The 24,700-nt window shown below is 36.8% G+C and overlaps 1 protein-coding gene across 2 annotated transcripts in view; it reads right to left on the bottom strand.

The window, feature by feature from the left end:
- The window catches only part of LOC145693393 (CAAX prenyl protease 1 homolog), a 36,665-nt gene that overhangs the window by 7,126 nt on the left and 4,839 nt on the right, over nt 1-24,700 (bottom strand). For both annotated transcript variants that reach the window (XM_081769360.1, XM_081769351.1), the window contains exons 2-6: nt 21,270-21,416; nt 16,934-17,137; nt 13,448-13,742; nt 10,031-10,263; nt 7,321-7,464 (exon numbers count right to left, since the gene is read on the bottom strand). In XM_081769360.1, the coding sequence (XP_081625486.1) occupies nt 7,321-7,464; nt 10,031-10,263; nt 13,448-13,742; nt 16,934-17,128 (867 nt within the window). In that variant the 5' untranslated portion in view covers nt 17,129-17,137; nt 21,270-21,416. The remainder of the gene's footprint in view (nt 1-7,320; nt 7,465-10,030; nt 10,264-13,447; nt 13,743-16,933; nt 17,138-21,269; nt 21,417-24,700) is intronic.

Raw genomic sequence — 24,700 nt, forward strand, 5'->3', positions numbered from 1 at the left:
CCTACTCTATATATTACTACCCTTTGATATTTGTCCGCTATTGCTTTTCTCTTGGTTCTTCTGACTAGTTCAATTATTCTGCTTCCTCCTTTCCTGTACGTCCTAATTCCTGCTTTCGAAGCATTCTCTTTTATCTTCTCTGTTTCTTTGCCTAGGCTTTCTATTCCAAACCCATTTTTTGTTCTTGTCTTCTCTTTCTTTCTCTCTCTTGCTATGTTTCTTGTGACCCTATCCTCTTCGTTGTATCCATTTCTCCTTAGTTGTGTCCAGAACTTCTTTAAATCTGTTTTCCTCTGTTCTTCATTTGTGTTTAGGTCTCCCATTCTTTCTTCCATGCTTTTTATGAAATTATTCTTTGTACCCTCATCCACATCACTTCGTTTGTGGCAATACACTCCCGCTGCACACACTTTTTGGTACCAGGATGTAATAAACTCTCCTCCTACCGACTTCTTTATTTTCATATCTAAATAGTTTATCTCCTTGTCTACTTCTATTTCATTTTCTAGTCTAATCCCTTTCTTTTCATCTTCCACGTCTCATGAATTTCTCCAGCTGCCTTTTCGTTCCTTTCCATATTCCTAAACAGTCGTCCACATAACGGCAAAGAAGAAGCAGTCTTCCTCTTTCTATCGTCTCCTTCTCCCATCGATTCATTATTATATCTGATAGTACTGGACTCAAACAAGATCCTATATTAAGTCCTTCCTTCATTTTAACAATCCTGTCTCTGATTATACATATCCATTCTCTCACAATGCCTCTAATCCTACTGTCCCAATTTTCTATTCTCTTTTCACCCATTTCCTCTTCTATTATTTTCAATATTTCTTCTCTCTTAAGGCCCGGGAACATATTCTTAACATCCAGACAAAATAACACTGTGCTCTCATTTCTTCTTCCTAATTTATCTATCATTCTCTTAACCTCTTGCGTATTCTCTACTCCCCTACTTTCTTGTCCTTCTCTCACTGCCTCGGCTATCCTCTTAAGCTTTTTCTCCAACAGTTCTAACATATTATTCCTGCAATTAAGCACCGGCCTCAACTTCACTACTTCTTTGTGGATTTTTGGAAATCCTTTCATCCTAGGTAACTTTCCTTCTTCTCTCACTAACCTCTTGAACCCTTTCTTTCTGCAGTCCTCTATAATCATTTTCTTTATCTCTTCTTCTTGTCCTTTTTCGGCCGCATCTTCATATGTCTCATCTTTCAGATCTCCAGGTTTTTCTTCATACCATACTTTATCCATCACAACTACAGCTCCCCCTTTGTCTGCCTGTTCCACTACTATGTCCTTTTTCGTTCTTATCCTTTTCATTCCCATTTCTCTTTGTCAGTCAGATTGGCTCTTTGTCTTCTTGATTTGTTATTTACTATATTTACTAGTTTCCTCCGAATTCTGTTCCTATCTTCTTCAACTTTGGTCCTATGGGCTGTTTAGCTTCCGGAGATAGAGATAGAGAGAGAAAAAGGATTTAAAAATAGTCAAGAGGGGCATATGTTGTGACAATGCTTTCTTAAATATCACTTTCAATAGAAAAGAAAGTCTTTTTCTCGGTGACAGGCTTTAATTACTAGTTATTTTATACTTCAGTTAGCAGCCTAGAACTGCCCCATTGTTGGAACCAATGGAACCAACAATGGCGATACTCAGTCGATGCGTGTTAACCTCATTTAAACTGTCTATTTCGTCCTATCTGCCGTCTTCTGAGGCACAATTTTACAATCAAACACTTTAATTAGTCAGTGGCTATGCTAAACCTATCTTTACAAGTGAGGTGAAGTAAATTAAATTTCCTTGTCGGTGTAGAGTGAAAGTCAACGTTCTTCTTTCACATTGCTAGTGTATAAAGTGTTTCCATCATGCCCAAGCGCAAATGTTCTTTTCAGGAGAAATATTCAGTGGAGTGGTCATTTATAAAACGAGGAAGAAATTACCATAAATTGGAGTGTAAAATGTATAATGGCGTGGTCAATGAAAACTTGACCCACCACGATCCATTCTGACCCACTGTGACCCACCAAGACGCATCATCAACTCTGAACCATGATCCACGCCCTCCTCTCCACTGACTAAAGGGTTTACACCTGTAATAAAATAAGGCTGTGAAATTATCACTAATCGGAGTTTGAATTTCTACGGTCAATCCTTCAAGCACATTGAGCGGTATGACCTTTACAATATAAAATAGTAGGGCCATATTACGATGAATTTCAATTTAATAATCATATATAATTATCATATATAAATAAAAGCAAGGATAGGAATGTCAAAAGAAGCCTTTAGGAGGAAGAAAAGTCTGTTTTGTGGAACCTTGAATAAAGAGTTGAGAAAAAGACTCATAAAATGCTTTGTGTGGAGTGTTGTACTGTATGGGGCGGAAACGTGGACATTACGTAAAGGTGATGAAAATCGACTGGAAGCCTTCGAAATGTGGTGTGGAGAAGAATGGAAAGAATTAGTTGGGTCGAGCGGAAAACGAATGAGGGAGTGTTAGAAATGGTGGGTGAGAAAAGAACACTTTTAGATATTATTAGGAAGAGGAAGAGAAACTGGTTGGGACATTGCCTATGAAGAGATTGTATCATGAGGGACGTCCTAGAGGGTATGGTGGCGGGAAAGAGAGAGAGGGGGCGAAGGAGACTACAATTAATGGATGATATAAAAACAGAAAGATCATACGCGAAGACGAAGAGGTTAGCGGAGGACCGTGGAGCATGGAAGCTTCTCAGCTGCGGCAAGTGACCTGCCAATAAAGGCAGAATACCTATGATGATGATATAATTATTTCCATGCTGAATCACAGATACTTTACCAAGTCTCAAACCAAGGTAGAGTACACCAACGTCAAGGAAAAAAAGTATAAAATTTTCCATATAATTAAGCATACCGTGCGAGACTTAAAATTTCCATGCAAATAAGCTTAGAGTACAAATTTTATGTCTACTTTTCACAACTTTGTGGCTTGATTACCTTGTGTTCTGAACGCTCCATGTAATAAACACAAGCTTCAGCAATTATTATAATAGAATGCAGTGGATATATAATGTGAAGCATTGTATTTCTTGTTTCTCAATTAATAATTGTTTCTCAACTAATATCGATCGTTTTCGATTATTCTTTCACGTCAACCCACTACCAATGTTCCATATATAGAAAGTGCCTCCTCCCCATAAAAGAGAATTTAAAAAATGCTAGGATAGCTTCTATTTATTTTTAATACAGAATTTCAGCTGCCTAATTTGAACGGCTTATGAGATGTTCAATTTTTCGCAAAAATTCGGACCTCTACTCCCCCTTAGTATATGTATTATAATAAAAGCGATATAACATTCGTTGGAATTGGGTCCTAATCTATATAGCGAAAGTCATTTCATTTGGCTTTGCCACTTGGCTGTGATGATCAGGCACACGAAGTTACATTCAATTATGTTATATAATAATTCATGTATTACACATGATTCAAAAATTTATTTTTTTCTAGTAGTTAGCTCCTCCATAAACTCACGGCTGTATCTCGAAAGAAAAGTCCTATTGCAATAGTACAATTACAAATATCAATATCCAAAAGTGACTAAAGTTCTTTTTTCACTTAGTTATACTCAGGTCAGTAAACAGAAACAAATGAAAAAGGAAGAAAAATAGAGGCCTTGAAAGTAAAACGTAGACAAATTTATCAGTTTCAGAAGATGCTGTCTACAACGCACTGAGCAAAGTGGGTCGATGGGTCCGAGTGAGTCAGTGGTTCAGAGTGGGTCACGGTTGGTGGTGGGTCGTAGTGGGTCACGTCCTGTTGACCCACTCCATCTCTGACATTAATATAGTATTTTTCTTGCTAAATGTTATATGTATTTCTTTTAGGATAGTGTTTTAGCGCAGGTGATGACGCAACAAAGAAAAAACTATCACTTCGGTCATAAATGGGAGGATGTGTCGTAATTAGCGAAATATTTAAGACCTGTTAAACACAACAAATCGGAATTCGGAATAAGGAGCGGCAGCTCTTCTTATGTTACATTTTTATATTCTTTATACATCCTTTGTGGGGCTTCAGTTGTGTTAACCGTGTTTAGAATGAACTGGAAAATTGTGAGTAGTAACCTGGAAAAGATAGGTAATTAACTGATTCCAACCAAATGAGTAGGAACCCTGACCTTATACGAGTATATTGTAATATGCTGAAGCCGGAATGGTATAGTTTAATAATCACATAAATCTAGATTTAAAAAGTTTGCAATTGACGAAATTTTCAAACGCCATGGACACTCTGTGCTTCGTTTACCCCCTACCACCCGGAACTGAATCCAATTGAAAAAATTCGTCTTTGGTGAAAGGAAGGGTTGCGTCACGAAACATTTAAAATTAATGATGTTCAAAAACTCTCGGGCAAATAGGAAGGAAAAAATGGATATCAGTTTGTAATCAAGCGAAGCAAATTGAGACTGAGTAGGGAAGCACAAGGATTTATGGATGAAATTACTGAGGGTCGTTATTAGTCTCGGTAGTGTCGATAGTGATAGCAACAATGATTCAGAAGAGGATACTGACGGTGACTTATCCGGAATAAAAGAAATGTAGGTGAGTGTTTCCTTTATGTACGCATACACATAGATGAAAAATATTTGACATTTCATTTTTAATTGTGGAATGCAACGTCTATTATTAATAGTAATGATCTAGATATACATAGATAAAAAGGTACAACATGCGAATTATGAATAATACCTCAGATTTTTAGGTTCATGGCGAATATTTATTTCAGTTGGCAACAGGGTGTTTTTCTTTAAAACAAATTATTAAAACTTATTTTAAACAATTGATTTTGTTTAAAACAAATTTTGCATACGTTTTTAAACATTTTGTTTTAAACACGTGTATTTTTTAAGACTTGTTTTAAACATATGTTTATTTTTTATTTTATTTTATTTTTGTAAAAATATCTTCCAGAGAAAGAAAATTGTCAAAAGTGCTCCTCATTCAGAAGACTATTTTATTCCCATGTGAATGTTTTGATTTCTCGTGGTTACAGCATGTCAATGTGGTGATCTACAATTTATTTTGTCTCTTTTCCCCCCTTATTTTTAATGTATATTGTATTGTTTAAATGCTTCTCAGTTAATTTGTGAGAAAGTGTCGTAGTCGAAGGTTGAACTACTTGTAGAACTGATAAATAAATAAAATAAAATAAAATAAAATAAATAAATAAATAAATAAAAAATAAATAAAATAATTATCATGGAAACAAATTTTTGTGTTGTATTCAGAAAACAAACAAAAGGTTATTTACTAAATTGCAGTTCTGAATTTAAAATATCGCAGGCATTCGTTGATACAGTACATGTTAATTCTCAATCTCCGTAAACTTGGAATCGTTTAACGTGTGTTTTACGGGAAGAAAAAAGATCATCATTTGGAGAAATTTATTAAAGTAACTCAAACTCCATCAGATAAGAAAATGACCATACGAGCTCGCTGCAAAACTTATAAGAAAGAAATGGTTGTTTAGTTCAAAGAATGAAGAATCATTATGAAAAATGCAATGCTGTGAAAAAACTGGAAACCCAAACAAATGGTAAAAGTGTTGATCCGAAAATTGCTTTTGATGATTCTAACGTTATTAAGAATTAATTTTGTATCAACAATATTTTTTTTCATTATATTATGAACATTTTATTTCGTCCATCTTCCCCACCTCACTTCTAAATTTTCATAAAATCTTTACCCTTTGGAATAGCTTGTAACCTTGTATGAAGGGACCAGGCGAGAAAGCGCAAGATATGGCAGTATCTATCTATAGGGATCGGAGAACACACAGATGATTAAAACTGGAAAGTTGCTTAGGCCCAATTTCCAGAATTTTAAGCAGGCCCGAAACTCGAAAGTAGAGCCACCTTTGGAATCCTCGGGCCAAAAAATGTACAAGAGAGCAATATAGGTCTATAGCTCCTTACGGCCAATGGAAATGGTATATAACTGATCAAAATCCGTATATATTCGGAGTAAGGACTTCAAATTTTTTATGTTGGACTTTGATCAGCAAAAGGTTTCTAAATCTGCATTACTGCCCCCAAAATCTTAAATTCAGAGTAAGGGACGGACGACGACCTCTAAACGAATGCCCCTCTGGCGGCAATTATATAAAATTATAGATTGCATCTTGTCATATAATTTTTCTTTCTTTCATCTCGGATTCGTGGTTGTGAAAATATGACGTTTTCCGTCGGTGTTTTCTTTCGGACATACCCTGCATTTATATAACTAATTATGAATCATTGACTATAGCATTCGGAGCTTGACTTGTTAATCATCCCCATGCTGAGCATAAACAATATAATGTTAATATCTTAAATTTATGAGCAAGGAGGGAGAAATTAGCCCTTCTCCCTCATTCCATCAACGCCCTTGTCTAGCGGTTGTCCTATGAAACTCTAGTCCACACCCTTTCACGTGGTTTTTGTTTAATTTATTTCGTACCCTTGGCTATGAAGATACTATGTTTGCTGAGCAAAAATGAGCCTTTCTGAAAATGGACTTGGATCACTTGTGCTTTCAACGCCCCATATCTAAAAATATTGTATGAAAACAGTTGGAGCCAAATTTATCCTGCAACCCAAGTTTGTTTGAAACGCATAAAATTAGTTTGTTTAGTTTGATTACAGTCTTGCATTAGTAGTAAGGCTATATGAGATAGAGCTTGCCTCTTGTGCATTTCTACTACGTATATGAAATCGTGTGTTAAAATGATCTCATATTTTTAGTACGACACATCAGTTTATAAAATGTATTTAGAATTCTTTCATAGTCGAAAGTGGATTTTCTTTTGTCAGTGTGTATAATACACAATTTACTTTTGAAAAATGATTACAAAGATAATATTATAATATAAAAATTATTAAATTACATTCAGAGAATCAGTCAAAAACGTACATGCAGTTTAACAAATGATATACGTGGAGTTTTTTCGGATGTTGAATTAAAATAGCAATATGAAGTATGCTTTCCTCTCGACAGATATCGTTACTAATATGATTGTAAAATACGTATGTGATATAAGAACGTTCTCAAACTTGAATTATCACTTTAAACTGCCCTGCAAGCGACTACCGTGCGCCGGCCATTTTGATTCACTACATTACGTCACATGTTCGTTTCAGTCATGTACGTAGCAATATCTGTTGAGAGGATATCATTATTAATATATATATATATATACCCTGCAGTTTGAAGACAACTGAAGGATAAAACACAGTCACCGATATCAGTTACTGATATTAAAAAAGAAGAAAATCCCAACATGGCTCTAAATGATATACTTACTGCATTGTATGGCGAAAAGATGTACTGGAACACAATAATGAGACCAATTAGGACCGGCTGCTCGCGCTCGAAACCAAAGGCAACATACATAGGTGTATATTTAAATAGCAGTGCAAAGGCTAAGAACACCAAAAACAGATTAGCCTAGAAGAAAATGAAGCACGGAATACAATTATAATATATACTACAATTTACAATCTACATAATCATGATAATTTTTAAAATCTGGATCCACGCCACTACATGTTATGTATTTACCGTTAAAGAAACATTTAATGACATTGGAGTTAGTGCGTGTATCGAGTTCAAAATATTTTGTCAGCGCTGTCGCGAAACAAAAACGTAATGCAGAATACGATTCGAGAGGGAAAGATGGTCTTGTTCAAAAAATCTTGCCCACCCAGTTTGTTATAGAAAGCGATATTCTGGCAACTATATGTAGGAAATTCTAATATTTTGACTCTACATGAACATCTCAATCGGCCACAGAAAACTCAACACTTGTTTGATTTATTTTTAACTATAGGTAAGAGTGCACAGCTTTTCGAAGAGAAGTGGATGGCCAGGATTTTCTGAACAAGATGTACCTTCATATCTCTCCAAGGAAATAATAAGGATCTTAAATGAAAAATAATTCCATTTGCTTTCCTTATATGGATGAAGAATTTTCGGTTTAAGGTTCTCATTTTGAAACAATGAGAAATTTGATTTCCGGCGGGAGCTCATGTGGTTCGGATTCCACGTTAATCAGTAGGTTCACGTCTCATATAGCCTCGCTGCTGAAAAGGGACGTTAAACTCAAAATCAACTCAATGAGAAATTTGAAAATTACTTCGGCAATGAAGGTAACTTAACCTTAAATAGTAAATCGAGGAAGGCATTCAATAGTACTTACAAATGATCTGATTAAAAAACATATATAGCTACGACTTTGTGAAACTTGACTGTATAATTGGTATCATCACGAGGCACGAGCAAAAGTGGATATCAACTTTTTTCTACATACATGAAAAAAAATAAATTTCTTTAATAAACTAGGCAAATATCAACTACAATAACTGTTCCAACTTTGAAGTTACTGAAAAAGAAAGATTAAAAAAAAGATAGTATCAATTTTTGCTGGATGCTTTTACATACTTTCTCAACTTTTAACTCCGTAATTATTCTTGACGAAGTTCATTATTCACTTCCACCTTATTATGATACCAAAACTACTTTTTCTTAAACTTTTCCGAATGCGTCACGGTATACGTACGAATTTCACGAAAATATCATGAATAATGATCTGCATAAAAACAGTACGTGTGTGTTATGTTAAAAATTTCAAACCAAAACAAATCAACTTAACAGTGAACAGTACGTGGTGTGACTGGAAAGTTTTAAGACCGGGCTTGTAATTTAAAAATGGCAGTACTTAACAGGCTATTGCGATGCATCTACTTCAAAGTAGTCCCCTGCTGCCTGAATACAACGAATCTAATGGTGTTTCCACTCCTGGAAGCATTCCTGAAAATTATCTTTCGTAAAGGTGAGAAGAACTCTCTCCGTATTTCCCTGGATGTCTTCAATTGAGTCAAATCTCTTCCCCTTCAGCGACAATTTTAATTTAGGAAACAGGCAGAAGTTGGCAGGGGTCAAATCAGGGAAACAAGAGGGGGTTTACGAAAGCACAGGAATGTTGAATTTGGCCAGAACTTCCTGGATCGATAACGCACAATGTGCCGGTTCAATTCTTGTCTTTCCAGAGGGCAGGTCTTTTTTTCACATGTTCGCGCAAACGCTGAAGGATACTTTTGTAGCATTTCTGGTTGACTATCTGCCTCCTAGGGACAAATTCATGATGCACGATACCCGTAGAATCAAGGAAAAAAAAAAAAAAGACCAATATTGTTTTTACATTCGACCAACTTTGTCGGGCTTCCTTCGGTCGTGGGCGAATCTGGTCTCTTCCATTAAGAAGATTGGGCCTTCTGGCTCATACCTATAAACCCATGTTTCATTACCTGTTATTACCCTATTTAACAATTATGCGTCCGTTTCGGCCCAATTAAGCAGGTCTTGGGACACTCCCAGTCGATATTGTTTCCGCTCGTCTAACAACAATTTCAGAATGAATTTCGCGGACAGTCAATGCATGCACAAACTGTCAGTTAAGATTGACTACACTGTGTAGAAACTTAAATTCAGGTTGTCAGCCATCTTTCTAATTGTAAGTCTACGGTCCGAACGCACTAAATCGCGAACTTTTACAATGTTTTCCTTGGTTTTGGAAGTCGAAGGCTGGCCGGACCGGGGGGGGGGGGGAGGTTATCTTGGACTGAGTCACAGCTATCTTTGAATTTGTTAAATCAGATAAACAAGTTTGACCGGTTGAGATATTTATCTCCACCTCTGAAGCAGATTTCCCGGTTTTAAAAACAATATTTGGCACAAATGCGTCGTTTCAGTTTTTCATCCATTTTGCACAATTAATAATCTGCCACGATACACACACACATACGCCCGCAGTCAACAAGTTGCTACGCTGTACTAAACAAAGATATTGCAGTGATTCTTGCAGCACGTATCAAGGTCACACCAAGTCACCGCTTCCACACTAACGGGTAATTATATCTACTCCTCTTGAGCAGTGGCGCCACTTGTCTTAAAACTTTCCAATCACATCATGTATAATACAAAAGAATCAAATACGTTAAGTACATTATTCTACCTGTGCTATTATGATATGCTTCAATACATGGTTAAGTTTCCAGTGCCCAAGTTCATGTCCTAAAACAGCAAGAACTTCATCGTTTTCACATCCTTTTTTCTTGTCTTCCTTATTGTCATCGTCTTTTTTATCTGCTGGCACATAGTCCTTAAGCAATGTATCGAACAATACTATTCTCTTGTTCTTGAAAAACCCATAGAAATATGCATTACTATGTGCTGAACGCTTCGAACCTGAAAGTAAAGCCATAATTAATAACAATACGTGTTTATCTTATTATATTATTATCACCTTTCACTAGCTCTACAACTTTAGCTAATCTCAAGTCATATTGGTGGAAGGACGTCTCTAGGAAACAGAATGCAGTGATTTATACCTGGGTTACCAAGTCATCATGCCTGAAACAACCACATATTATATTTTTGAAAAATGACTATGATACTGCTAAACAGAACTCAAGCTCCTCCGTGATATCAGGTTGTCTTAAAATAATAAGCCTTTCAACATCAAAATTGAGAATATATTTAATTATATTGGAAACTAACATTACGAAACCACACATGTACCATTTGGTCGATGACCTAAAATTCTTTCGCCAGCACCACAATCCCGTCGCTATCGAACTTCTATGGTTTCCTATATTACAAATAAATAAAAATTTTTAAAAAATTTAAAAAATCGTGACACGTGGTTTTCACAGGCTTCTTTTGAAACTAGCTTAACACTATTCAGGGAGTTCTTCACGGATACAAATGACAGTTGGTCGGTACCAGGTACGGGCTATACGGCATATACGTTAAAACCTTCCAGCCAGATTCTCTCAATTTTCCACCGATCGTTTAAGATAATGCAGTCTAGCGTTGTCAGCGTCGTATACGACATCCCTTCCATTAAACAAGGTCCGGCCGTTTCTTTGAGTTGCTGGTTGCACTCGCGCCAATTGTCTACGGTACAGGTCCCACATCGTTCTGCCTAGTGGCAGCAGCTCGTGATATTCCATGCTTTCCCAATCCCACCAAATGCATGACAAACAAATTGCTGGATGTCAGTCTGGGCTTCCCCTCGCTTCGACTACGAGTTTTTATTGTAGGTTATCTACTTTTCATCACTTGTCATGAACCGCTTCAGATATGGATCGAGTTTGTTACATTTCAGTAGAGATGCGTTGAAAATATAACCGGTGTGTCTACTGCCTTTTTTGTCCGCCTTTGTTACAAATATTGCTTTTTGTATATTAATAATAATAAAAATAAATAGAAAAGTAGTATTTTATATTCTTTCTCAATGTGGCTTTATACTTATGTATTACATTGAAAGTTATTTTCAAGAACTGCAACTGAATGCATTTTTTTTATTAATAATACATTATACACGTATTTACAGTAATATGCAAACTTTACCTTATCTATCACGACGAGGGTTTGACATTCTTCAAAGTTTTTTCGATATTATGTCGGAGGAAGATGACAAGATTAACGAAACGATCGTATTCTAAAAATTAGAATTACACGACATAATATCCGAGAACATTTGACGTACATTCATTTCACCGCGATTCAAACAATTCCTTTCATATAAATGTAAAACAGTTGAACAGAATGGTGAAAAAGAAAAATGCCCTGGCTAAACCCCTCTTACTTGTTAATTAATTTGATTCTCAAATTGGAAATAACTGTATTGTACACAAAATAACAATTAAGTGATTACAGAGATTGATTCATTTACATTTAGCCGAATGTGAATGTGCCACTTAACTAGGAAATGCCGTGTTTCCATCACCAGTCGTGTTCGATTTGCAGGCCATCCCTATTGACTGTTGCCCGGAATCGGAGTTTCCATTGCAAGAGAGTGTGTTGCAACTGGACCATGGGTATTCCATCCGACCCCTCTTTATAGGCTTTCCACAGGCTGGAGACGGTGCGGGTTCCCGACTTTGGGACATGTGCCGCTTGAGGAGCCCGAAAGCACAATATTCCATTGGGTTGCATCTGGACTGTTGACATAGATGTCAGAGAAGGTAATGCCGAAATTCTAGTTTACTGCTCCACATGGCGATAGAATTCTACTGATATTTTCGCCGTGTGGTTGGACGCCTTGTCTTGGTGCAGTTCAACCTAGTTCACGCCTTATCCATACAATGCTGAGATTTCATGCTGGTACATTTCAGTCAGGACGAATCTAGTAGTACGCAGTATTGATTTTGACGTTTCGCTCCATCTTTCGGAGACGCAATTTATCCCTACACGAGAAACCAGCCACAATCATGAACCCCTTTTGCCTTGGCGCCAACAGGTCTGTATGTAATGGCACGAACTTTACCAATCCGTGGGGTAAATCTACGCCTCATCATGAATAACAACCAACTTCCACCGATTATTCGTGAGATGAAGTTTATACAGCCTCCTACAGTTTCTTTTTGACATGGTTTCAGGGTTTGCACACTGTTCTTGAGAACGAGCGTGAGGCGTAAATTCCTGTAAATGGCGGGGTCGATTGTCGCCTGTGATGAGCGGCATTTGTTGGCTATCGCACCCTGTGTGGTGAGATTTTCAGAGGTTGCCATACGCCGAAACACATGCAATAGTGGCGTGGTTCTCTTCACGGGAGGCTGGGTTCTAGTTGTTCGCGTCGGGACTGGAGGTTACGAAAAGCGGAAAACATTCGTCTGTGAAATAGTATTTCTCCGTTGCATGCATGCACAGAAATACCAGACAGAGCTACGGGAAGCACTGGATGCCCCACAAAAATGTATGAGTGATGCTGCTGGAACAGTACTTGATATGACATCCAGTGCTTCCCGAAGCTGTGTGTGGAATTCTCATGCATTCCTGCCGAGAAGAAATGCTATTTTCACATATCAACATTGTTCACTCTTCGTGACCTACATTTCTGACCCCTATCGCTTACAAACTGAAGCTCAGGGCGTGCTCAGCCCCCAGCTCTGTTCACATTTACCATCTGGTAGCATCACTCGATAGCAGATATATATGCAATATACTTCCCAACGTCTATCGTCGGTCTTTCAAGTTATCTCCCATTTGCGAGGGGGGAAAAGATTTATGAATTCTCTTTCATGAAATAAAGTGTAAAAGGAGTTGAGTTGATTTTAAGTTTAACGTTCCTTTCAGCAGCGAGGCTATATGAGACGGGACTTACTGATTAACGTGGAATCCGAACCACATGAGCTTCCGCCGGGAATCGAACCCGGGTCTCCCACGCCAAAAGCGTGTACGCTAACCGCTTAGCCACGAAAAGAGCTCCAAGTGTAAAAGGAGTTAAATGCAGAGAGCTGCATAGCAGAAAAAGACTTATTTATAAGGAAATGAAAGACAAACTCATGTTTCTAAACCTGTTTGCCATTATATTAAAATTAGAATAAACACACATTAAACACCAAAGAGGCAGAAAAAGACTTACCTTCCACAACATACAGTTTATACAGAGGAAAGTCAATACTAGCTGCTAAATTCTCTATTTTGGTCCTCAATTCTCCTTCTGGCAACGGTGTGTATTTATCAAATAATGGAGCAATGAACTCTGGATATATGGTCATTAAGAACAACGTTACAACAACAGCAAATACCCATAAGTAGATGAAAAAGTAATTGCCACCAATTTTTACAATAAAGATCATTCCTGCAGCAAGAGGGACTATGATACACTGCGCAACCACATATTTCTTCAGTTTATCTTTGATGAAGAACCCGACAGTCTGCAAAGATAATGATGCCACAAATAAAATTAAGATATATCTCGATATTAGTGAATATTACAGTATAAACTAAAATATAATATTGACCAAAATACTTTTTTGTTGTTATTTACTCATATATATTTCGTACGCAGAGCTACCAAAGTCAGATTAAATAGGTGTAGAAAAATGTTTTAGGTTTGAATTTTGTAAGAGGATTGTTAACCGAAAATTATTTAAGAATATCTTTTCATGTAAGTGGATCTTCATTTAGCTAGATTCCTATCATATTTCGGACAAGAGACAACAGTGGTTATTAAATTAAATATGTAAATCTGCAATTTTATACATCTTAAGAAGATCATGTTTGTCGAACATGAAACCTATGCTGGACGAACTACTTGGCTATTTATGAAACGAAGGAAAGATATTTCCATAGCTCTTTGTTATGAAGACACACACTCTTGTTTCATAGATTACGGGAAATAATGAGTTTGTATATGAATAAAAGTGCGTCGGATATCAATTTGAATAAAATAAAACAGCAAATGAATCACTTTATCTTGTTTCATCTGCGATATTGAAAGTTTAAACCAAAAATAAAATGAATTGTGTAACTGAAGTTCTACCATCTCCCTGCAATACTTTATATCTTGGTTGATAATGATGAATTTCACCCTTAATTAATCAAAAATATACCGCATCATTGCATTCCCCTCATCATGCATCAACTATAGTATAGCTTTATTGAAACAACACTTAACATGTTCTCTCTTATTTCAGTTTCTTAAATACTCGAACAGACACATGCAAAACACGAAACAAATGACTGGTATCATGTCACACGGAAGATATAATTAAATACATTTAAATTAAATCCTACAGTAAATTACCAGGTATGCAGATATTGAAGTAGAACTACAGAGGCATCTCAAAAGTATAATATGCAGATACTAGCTGACTTCATAGAATGAATTCGTACCACTTGATAACTTGGTAGTTTCCACTTCGTATCTCAATGGCTCTAACATCTAGAAGTTTCTAAAGAACAACGAATAACTTTTCTTTCAAATACAGACATTTTCGTGGATATTTTATTCTTTATGAATAATTATCAGTTGAAACTGTTCCTTCGTCCCTAGTACATATTTATTATACCATTTAAATTCTCTTTTCATCTACAGGGTATCATTTAAAGCTTAAAAAACAAATAAAAAGAACAAAACTGTTACAATAATCGTGTTCATGTTGTATAAGATCCACTTTTAAACGTGACAAATGCTTAAACAGCTGATCGACCTAGAATAAATTAGGGGCTCTTTTCTTCTTAAATCATATCTATTTGAAGAACATCCTATCATAATGTTAACTGTATGGAGTTTAACGGTAACTTTCAACATTACATCAAAATTATATCTACACTTACAGTTCGAAGAGGATGCCCACCGGGATCAAACCCACTTTTCCGCAAAGAAGACAATAATACAGATCATTTAGCTACAAAGGAGCTTACATATACAATATGGATTTGGCCGGTGTACATTCGTTTGCTCCTCTATCATACGACCAATGATATGAATTTCTTATTGAACCAATTTTTGCATTTATCATTTTCTCTTTAAGCTCAAAGAGAGTAACCACACTTCTTAAGCCTAAAGTTTAAACCTTACGATACTAACACTGCTCAACAATAAAAATGCAACATGAAGGAGACAAAATATCAGCGCCAAGGTTGGTTGACAGAGACCTGATGATACAAGTAGCAAATGATTAAATTTGTTGCTCTGTGCAACGCATGACGACGTAATGACAGCGGAGCAGAACTGGCGACTCTGTGGATCCACTAAAGCCGATCAGAATGGCTGCAACACAATGAGGCATCGAGAGGATGAGCCCTGGGATATCCTTCTGAGACATGGAACTTATGCGTCTTCGACATGATGTCACAGCTCATCAACTATAGCTGAGAGAGTTGAGTTAATTTTAGTTTAGCGCCCCTTTCAGCAGCGAGGCTATATGAGATGTGGACCTACTGATTAACGTGGAATCCGAACCACATGAGTTCCTGCCGGGAATCGAACCCGGGTCTCCCACTCCAAAGGCACGTACGCTAACCGCTTAGCCACAAGGAGTTCAAACTATAGCTGAGAGAGTTCGCAGATGTGAGAGGCATTGTGCAACCATCGACCAATCGTTTTCAATCGGCGAGAGATCGGGAGAACGCGCCTGCCAAGGAAACAGAGGAACACTGTGTTCAGTCACAAAGTGTAAGATAGTACGTGTGATATGAGGGCGCACGTTATCCTGTTGGAAAGTAGTATCGGCAGAACCTGCACTAAAGGGACCACTTGCGGGTCCAACATATCGTCAAAGTACCGCTGGCTGATCAAATGTTCGTCAATGCGTAGGAGGCAGGAATGTGCATGGAATCCATTAACACCTCACATCATAATACCATTCTAGTGTCAAATACGACTGCGACCATCATGATAGTGTAGACAGAAGCAGGATCCGTCCGATAAAGAGAATGGCCTGCAATTCCTCTCTCCATGCGTGACATTCAGCCTATATCTATGCTGTGTTGTCAAAGGAAGCCGCAGCAATGGGCACTGTGTAAATATGTCCCCTCTGACAGATGGCGTAAAACTGTTCGTGGGGACACTGGGAAGTGTGCAACAGCCTCCAGTACTTGTGCCAGTGTGCAGGATATGTGTGTTCGATTCGCCAGAACCATGTGTACAAGCCGTCTATCCTCGCGGCCCGTGGTAAGGCGCGGTCGTTGGGATCCCAATGTAGCTGCGTAGTGCTTTGAGAAAATCATCAAGTCCATATGCGCTGCAGTGCCCACATTCCGTCCAATACGGGAACCAATGTCGCGCAAGGATAAACCTTATTCGCATTCGCCAGTTCGTCTGTGATCTAAGGACGAAACCTGCTGGAAGGACTGCCACATTCGACGACGACGCATCGTTTGACCGTACGCACACCAACTTTGGCCTAAGAGCCAGCCTACGCTTGCTGTCATCAGGTAGCATAGCCGGCGTCTCTACTGCTCTATCGTGCAAATCATTTATTTATTCTTCCCTGTCCCACATATTCTGCAATTTTGAATTTTCTATGATGTCTCTCCTTCTTGGTGCTCCTTAATGGCGAGCGGGTATTAGCAAAACCATGCATACGGAGAGAACTTCGTAGTCTTTTGAAACGCTTACCTGCTTATTAAATCCATGTTTTTCTTCAAGCACGAACGTATAATATGCTGACAATGGCAAATTTATAATGGTATTGAAAGTATTAAAAATAACGACAAACACGGAGCTGTGGACAATTTCATGATCCATACCAAGATTTACTTTTCCTACAGCATTTCCAGCAGTTGTCCAGAAAAAATAGAATCCATTATACATGATAAGACCCTGAAATTAAATAATGAACTTTAATTTACAATCATCACAAATATAAAGGAAAATAAGCAAGTTTTGCATTACCAGACTATTTGGTAAATATTCCTTACCAAATTCCTGACATTTCCCCGGCTTCTCATGATATTTTCTGATTTATTTCAAGAAAATTTTCGAAATTTCAATTACCAAAATACGGAAATTTAATCTTAAAACTACAGAAATCTTAACAGAAATTTATTTCTTGAAAGAAAAAAACATAAATTTTCAATTAGAAAAATAAATAAATTGAAACGCACATCTCTTCCATGTATGCAATACCTAACATGATCACGCAACCCCTTCAGATAATTAAATATTTTCCTTTTCTTCATTTTTTGAAGCTTGGGCTTCTCTCCGGATGTTTTACCTACGATAAACTTCGGTTCCCTTAAATCACATATATGAACATCCTATTTTCAATATAATTTATTTTAGAATAGACAGAGCTTAAAGGATACTAGGTTTTAATACAAGACTCTAAAATACACAGTGTAATCATTTTATTCTCTGTGGACCTGAAAACAGCATAGTAACAATACAAAAGTCAGTATTTTTTTGTATTACCAATAGACTAAATTTCCTTTCTCTCACCAAAGTGTTTAAAAGATTGCTAAATCTATATATTTAAATTTAATCTCTAGGAAAGTTATGAAATATTAAAAGAAAAAATAATTTTTATTACGGCTCTCCCGAAGATCTGGGATCCCATTTGTCGAGATTGCTATCCCCCACTCATGGATGGTCTTGATGATATGCCTAGACTAAATATTGGCTACACATTCGACGGCACACAAATGACTACCTCGAGTGCTTGAACTCAACTTGAATAAATTTGGTGGTATTAACAGTCGATAGCGCCCTAACCTAATAACGTGCTTGGAACTGTTTGTATTGTATGTATTCTGTTTATAAATATAATAGGTTTGATTGTTATATTATTGTCATCTGGCAATCTCAGCTTATGAGTCGAGCTTATAAATCACCATGATTATGATATAAGGTAAATCAGAGAGGAATACCATGGTAAACAACACCAAAATCGAGTCGTGGCAAACAACACCAAAATCAAGTCGTGGCAAACAACACGTAATCATTTTTCCTTCATAATAATTTATACATGAGCGTCGTAAAGAAAACGCAATCCTTCATCGAAAATCTACTGCGAAGCAATGGTGCCTTGAAACGTTGTGAGTCATTCTTTCTCCCGCGACTGGCAGGTCTTTCCCCTTACGCTTACTTTCATCTTGTGGAGCGCGCAAAACCAGCAGAGAGCTGAAGGTCTCCACCCTCCCGCTCACCTCTCCTCCTTTCTCGCCCGCTGCCGCAAGGAGATAAATAAACAACAGGTTTTTTTTTTTTTCCGTCACGTTAAAAGTATGATCTATATAGTACGTACGAGGAGGCGTTTAAAAGACTGTTCCCTCAGGCTGGCTAACGCGAGAGAGAGCGAAGGTGAACAAAGGAATCAAGGATCGTGACTTACGCTATGCTGTCAATTCTCTCGTGAACCCTCAACTAGGGCTGCAAACTTAATATTAAAATGACTACAATTTTTGTTCGGTCCTCCTCATTTATATACAGCAATAAAGATTTATAATTATTTTTTGTATTAACCCCCGGATACCCATGATATTTTTTTTAACTCCGGATCCCCAACAGGGGTACAGGTGTACCCCAATACAAATTTTTGCAATTAGAAACATCCTTATTTGTGCTATCGATAATATTGGTATGTTAGTTTCTGTTGGGTTGTGCTTTGTTAGGTTATGTTGGTTTTGTTAGTGTAGGTTAGCTTAGGATAAGTTTAGGTTAGGAAAACGGAAATTTGTTTATACTCTATAGAACTGTATTAATTTCGTAATATTTTTGTAGCAGGAAAGGTTGCAATTTTGCAACGATATATTGCAATAGGCTCTAATATTACCTGTTCTTTATTTTGTTCTTTACAATAATAAAATACAATAAAATACTTGAAACAAATATGGTAACATAGATACCCACGGGGGGGGGGGGGGGGTACAAATGTACCCTAGTGTAGTTTTAGCTACATATGTAAGCAAATCACCTTACAACATAATTGTTATTGAGAAAATAAGTTCCCTTACAGTCCGGCCCACACTGTAAGGAATGCTGTAAGGAACCTCGGTTGTCTGTGACATAAAATATACAGTAAAACACATACATGGGGTACATTTGTACCCCCTTGGGTATCCGAAGGTTAACCGAGAAGGCACGTGACTTAATGACTACATTACAGAGCCGCTCTTGGTTGGACTAGAGTTAAGATTATATGAAACGTAGACCTATACTTAAAGTGGGATCCGAATCACAAGAAATCCCACCCGAAATCAAACTCTACTTTCCCGCGCCCAAGGCGCGTACAATAACCATATAGCCAAGGAAGCTGGGTAGCTGCTCTACTAGTGTACAGGTAAGCAAACATTTCTTTTTGCAGTAGCTTTCATGTATTTGCACAGATTGTATACGGTGTAATATTAAATAATAATAATGTATACAATCCTCGTCCAAAGGTTATATACTCCCAATACTTCCATTAAGAGAGAAGTAGGCACACTTTTACAACCCTAAGAACGGACAATATCAGTTGGTAAAATTTGGTTCATTCTGAACTAATCAGATCTGCACTTATTTCTCAAACGCTTAGTTGTCTTTTGCGCATGTACCTGACCTATAATAATTCTTGTTTCGTCATTTGCGGACCGGGCCCTAGAGACGTTAGCCTGAAACAAAAGTTCCCATACTGACTTTTAATAAACAAACATTCCAGAGAAACCATTGAAGATAACAGGACAGTCAAATACTTGGGTTCAGGAGTGAAGACAAATGGGAGAATGAGAAAATAAAATTAGTAGCATAGTAAAGCCAAAATAATATGTATCCAAAGCTTAGAACATCCGATACAGGTAAAGAACATACGTTAAGAAACGTAAATATTACTATAAAACTGTACTTCGCACCCGGAACAACTATGATGCTGAAATGTAAGGACGAAAAGAGAACGGAACAGACTTCTTTACAATCGAAGGTAAGAAGCATTCCGGGAAAGACACCACAAAGATCGAACAAGAAATAATCAGAAGAACGAATGTCCAACTTTCATCAATAAGAGATATGGGGCATGAGAGTATAGAGATTGACCTAAGTATTATTAGCACAAATTTAAGAGTGTATACAAGAAAAAATAAAAAAAATCAAGGCAGGGCTGTATGAATACATAGAAAAGATAAAAGAAGAAAGATCACCGAAAAAGTTTACTCAGAACAGAAGCGAAGTCACACATGAAAATGTCAAGAAAACTACTGCACGAAAGACTAAGCAACAGATCAGATATGATTAACTATAAAAGGATGTAGAAAGAAGGGAAGTTACATAAAAGAAGGATTAGGATGAAAAGCTGTTGAGTACATTGACTGATTGGGGTTTAATGAAGATGTCTGCATCAAGGGTATTTCTCTGCTCACTAAACAGCCAATGGCTAGCATACCGCTCATAAAAGGAGAGCTGTTAAAAAACGGTTAAGGAAAGTACCATTTCTAAGATACAGAAAAGGGAATAAAAGATAAAATGTATACAAAATAAATAACTAACATAAATTAAAATTAAGATCCTGAAAAAGCTAAAATAAAAACGTGAAGTGAAAGAAATCGTTGGACCTTGAACAGGAGCTTAGAAATTTATGATAATGTAGAAGTATTTTAGGTCAACCTCAAGTTAAATTAGAAATTTCCACAAATTAACTTGTCCAACTTCTTGGAGACAGCAACTTTAGAAGAGCGTACAGATCTACAGTTCAACGAAACGAAAACTAAATAAAGCTTCTATAAATTCTGTAAGAGATGTTCCCTTCAGTTCCAAGTATGGTCAGTTTATTGATAAGCAAAAACAGATACATTAAATTTTTTCGAGAATGTCTCCTAAGATTTGTTAATATTTTTAATAGTTATTTCTTACAACAGGTTATTATTATGTCACTCATAGTTTATCAGGTAGAAAATTTAGACAATATATTCCTCTCAAATGAAATATAATCCTATAAAACATTTCAGAAAAAGATTTAAAAAAAAGGAAAAAAAAGCATACTTACTGTTAACAATGCTACAGACAAAAATCCTTCCACAATACTGTACGAGCTTTTATCTAATCCATACAGACGAGCCTTTTGATACGTGTCTTCATCCAAAATTTGCTTTAATTCTGCAGGAACTTGAACGGTATTCTTGTAAACACCATGCTGAAAATAACAATAATAATTACATTGATTTTCCAATATACTGTCCCATATTGTTGAACCTAGTAATTCTATTGTATTCACTCAAAAAACCTTAAGACGAATGGTAGATCGGCCAAGTATACTGCTTTCATAATTACATTATGAACTTTGGATATACTAAAAAATGAAATGAAATCTTTGAGTTTTATGTCACAAGGTTATGCCGGTTAGGCTAAAGGAGACGGTGATTATGAGAAATGAATGAAATGAAGAAAGTGGGAGGAAACGGGAGAACCTCGAGAAAACCCACGAGCACGGTGTTTGTCCACCACTAAGTCCACACGGCGCGAGCTGGTATCGAACCAGAGATCCCAAGCACCGGAGGTGAACGCTCTACCACCGCGCCCCCTTTGGATATACTAGTGTGACATTTTTTTACGCACTTTTATCTTCTCTGGTAAGAAAAGCGAGGGCAACACACCTACAAATTTATTTGGTTTATATAATTAACAGTATTAGACATAATACTTTATTATCTTTGCTTTTGTTCATTAGCACATTAGCGCAGCGTTGTGACTTAGAATAAATCATGATTTTTTTAAATTCGAAAACTAGTTTTCAATAGTAGACGGGATTACACTTTTAAAATATACAAAATAAGTTAGTATGACAGAGGGGCGTGCAATTTATTCAGCAACTATCATATATATATACCTGGGTCAACAGAACTCAACACAGTATTAAAACATACATTTATGCTAACAGCCTGACGGACTACACCATACGTTGATATGTCTACTTAGTTGACTGAACAATATAATTTATATGATAGGAATGCTTTTTCTTTGGATAGCATTCAGTATCTTCCCCAAATTCATCAACGGCTCCAGAGCCGGTACTTTGACACAGTAAGCCGTTGCAAACCACCTCTATTATGCGTATACTTATTGTCGCTGATGCGCCTGCTCCCTACGGACGCACAATGTCGATAAACGTTCGGGCCCTCTGCTACTCTTCTGCCCAGTCTCAGTTAAATAGCATTCGTGATTTTAGTGCCCACCTAGTACAAGTTGGTTCGTGTTTTATGCACTGTAATTTTTATGCCATACGTATTTATAACACTGTATTAAACTCATGACTACATCACAGTTACAAATAACGAATCGTAATCACACAAGCCAGGGCCACTACCAAGTGATTTGGGGCAGAAACTAATTAATACCCTTAGTATTAATTTATTTGAAAGGTAGTTTTGATTAAAACGGTGGCATACACTTCAATATCTTTACTAAGAAAGTTATCGCATGTGTATATCCACACATGAACTACATGTGAGGAAACAATTGTGGTCAAAATTTATTGAAACATCTGGACTTTATACACACCAAATCATCTGAGAGAGACTGCTATCAGGTGCAGTTTTTAACAGGCTTGGCTGGTTTAAACCAGCTGGTTTTTCTATATATAAAACAAAACAAAAAAAAAAAAAAGAAAAAAAAGGTTTAAAGCAAAAAGAAAGAAAGAAAAAAAAACGAAAAATGCCTTAAATCGTGTGAACTTCATGGTGACGCTTCCAAACTATCTGCATTAGTTTTATCTCCTTTTCACCTTTTAATCAAGGTGTCCCATGTTCAATTCTCGGTCGAACCATAACCCTTCTTTCATGTGTAAACCAAGTAGGGGTTTGGATGTCACTTTCAAGCGAAAGTCTTCTTTATAAACTCGGTATTACATAAAGATGTGGATATAGTATACATGAAGCTGCATCAGTTCCCGAAGGAACAGGACGCTCATACTTTTAGGGATTATTCATTGAGTATGCACGAACTTACAAAGGGGGTAACAAAGCTACTTTTATTTACTCATCGACTGATACGAAAATAAAAGAGAACGTACCTGTACTTTATATCTGCATGTGTAGTGCCCTTGTACTTTATCTATGACTATGTGTGTGTGTGGAAGGGGGGGGGGGGAATTTAACGCATATCGCATGTCTTGTGCACATGGGCACGTACTTCTTACTATTGCACTACGTAGAAAATTTATGGTATTTCATGTAGAAGTGGTAATAGAACACAGAAGAAACGCAGATCAGGGGATTCTCATGTATACTATTATCAAAGATGTTAAGCCTAAACATACGAAACGAAGCCAAATTGTATGTTTTTGCTTGCCTGAATGCTTGTTGCTTTATAAATAAGCAAAGGTTGTCTAAATGTATTGATAGACATTGGCAAAATTTATCGACTGCCTACTTAACTTCCAACATTAGCTTGGATTCAACTTGGTTTTAATTTTATTGAATGATATCTACATACTAAATCTGGAATTTAATACCTCAGTTTTAGCGTAATAATTATGATACGTTGACCTTAGATTTTACATGCAAAGTATAATAGGATTTGCTTTGCATTTAAAGCAACAACAAGATGGATTGAGTATAGCCCGCTCCTCCCAGTGATTTTAAACGAATCATAGTGATTCTGACGATTCATATTAGTTCATAATGAATCGGAATCGCTTGTTATAAAGATTTAGGATGTAAATCTTTTGGTAAGGAAGTTTTAATATAAGTAGTAGTAGTAGTAGTAGTAGCGGTAGTAGTAGTAGTAGTAGCAGTAGTAATAGTTAGTAGCAATAGCAATAGTAGTACTAGTAGTAATAGGTACGGGTTAGAAGGCTCGCAGGGGTAGGTTGGGTTCTGTTCTCGATATAAGTAGTAGTAGCAGTAGTAGTAGTAGTAGTAGTAACAGTAGTAATAGTAGCAGCAGCAGCAGCAGTAGTAGTAGTAGTAGTAGTAGTAGTAACAGTAGTAGTAGTAGTAGTGACTTCCAGTTCCGGTGACAAAGAACTGGGGGGAGCGGGCTATACACAAGCCAACAGGATTTTCCCAATGGCTAACGCGGGAGTTTCCCGATTTATATGTAATTCTGTATAATGGTTTCACTTGTGCAACTATTTATCTTTTTGTCCTGAAGTGACTCTTGACAATTATATTAACAAGTATGTAAAGATCAGTACAACATATTTTTATCAAGAGTCCTTCGTGAGTGAGTCGGCAACTCATTGCATTTGTGGCCAATTAGTCCCGGTTTGCCAAAAAAAAAAAAAAAAAAAAAAGTACTGAATTTTATCTCTAAATTAAATCTTCCAAAATGTAGTGTACCAAAACTAGACCTGCACTTACCTAGTACAAGTTGGTTTGCTTTTCGCATGAATAATCATTCTTATGGGATATTAGTTTGTATATATATATATATATATATCTATCTATATATATATATATATATATATATATATATATA

The sequence above is a fragment of the Thermobia domestica genome, chromosome 1 (genome assembly GCF_964235325.1).
Source record: "Thermobia domestica chromosome 1, izTheDome1.hap1.1, whole genome shotgun sequence".
In the NCBI taxonomy this organism is placed as follows: Eukaryota; Metazoa; Arthropoda; class Insecta; order Zygentoma; family Lepismatidae; genus Thermobia; species Thermobia domestica.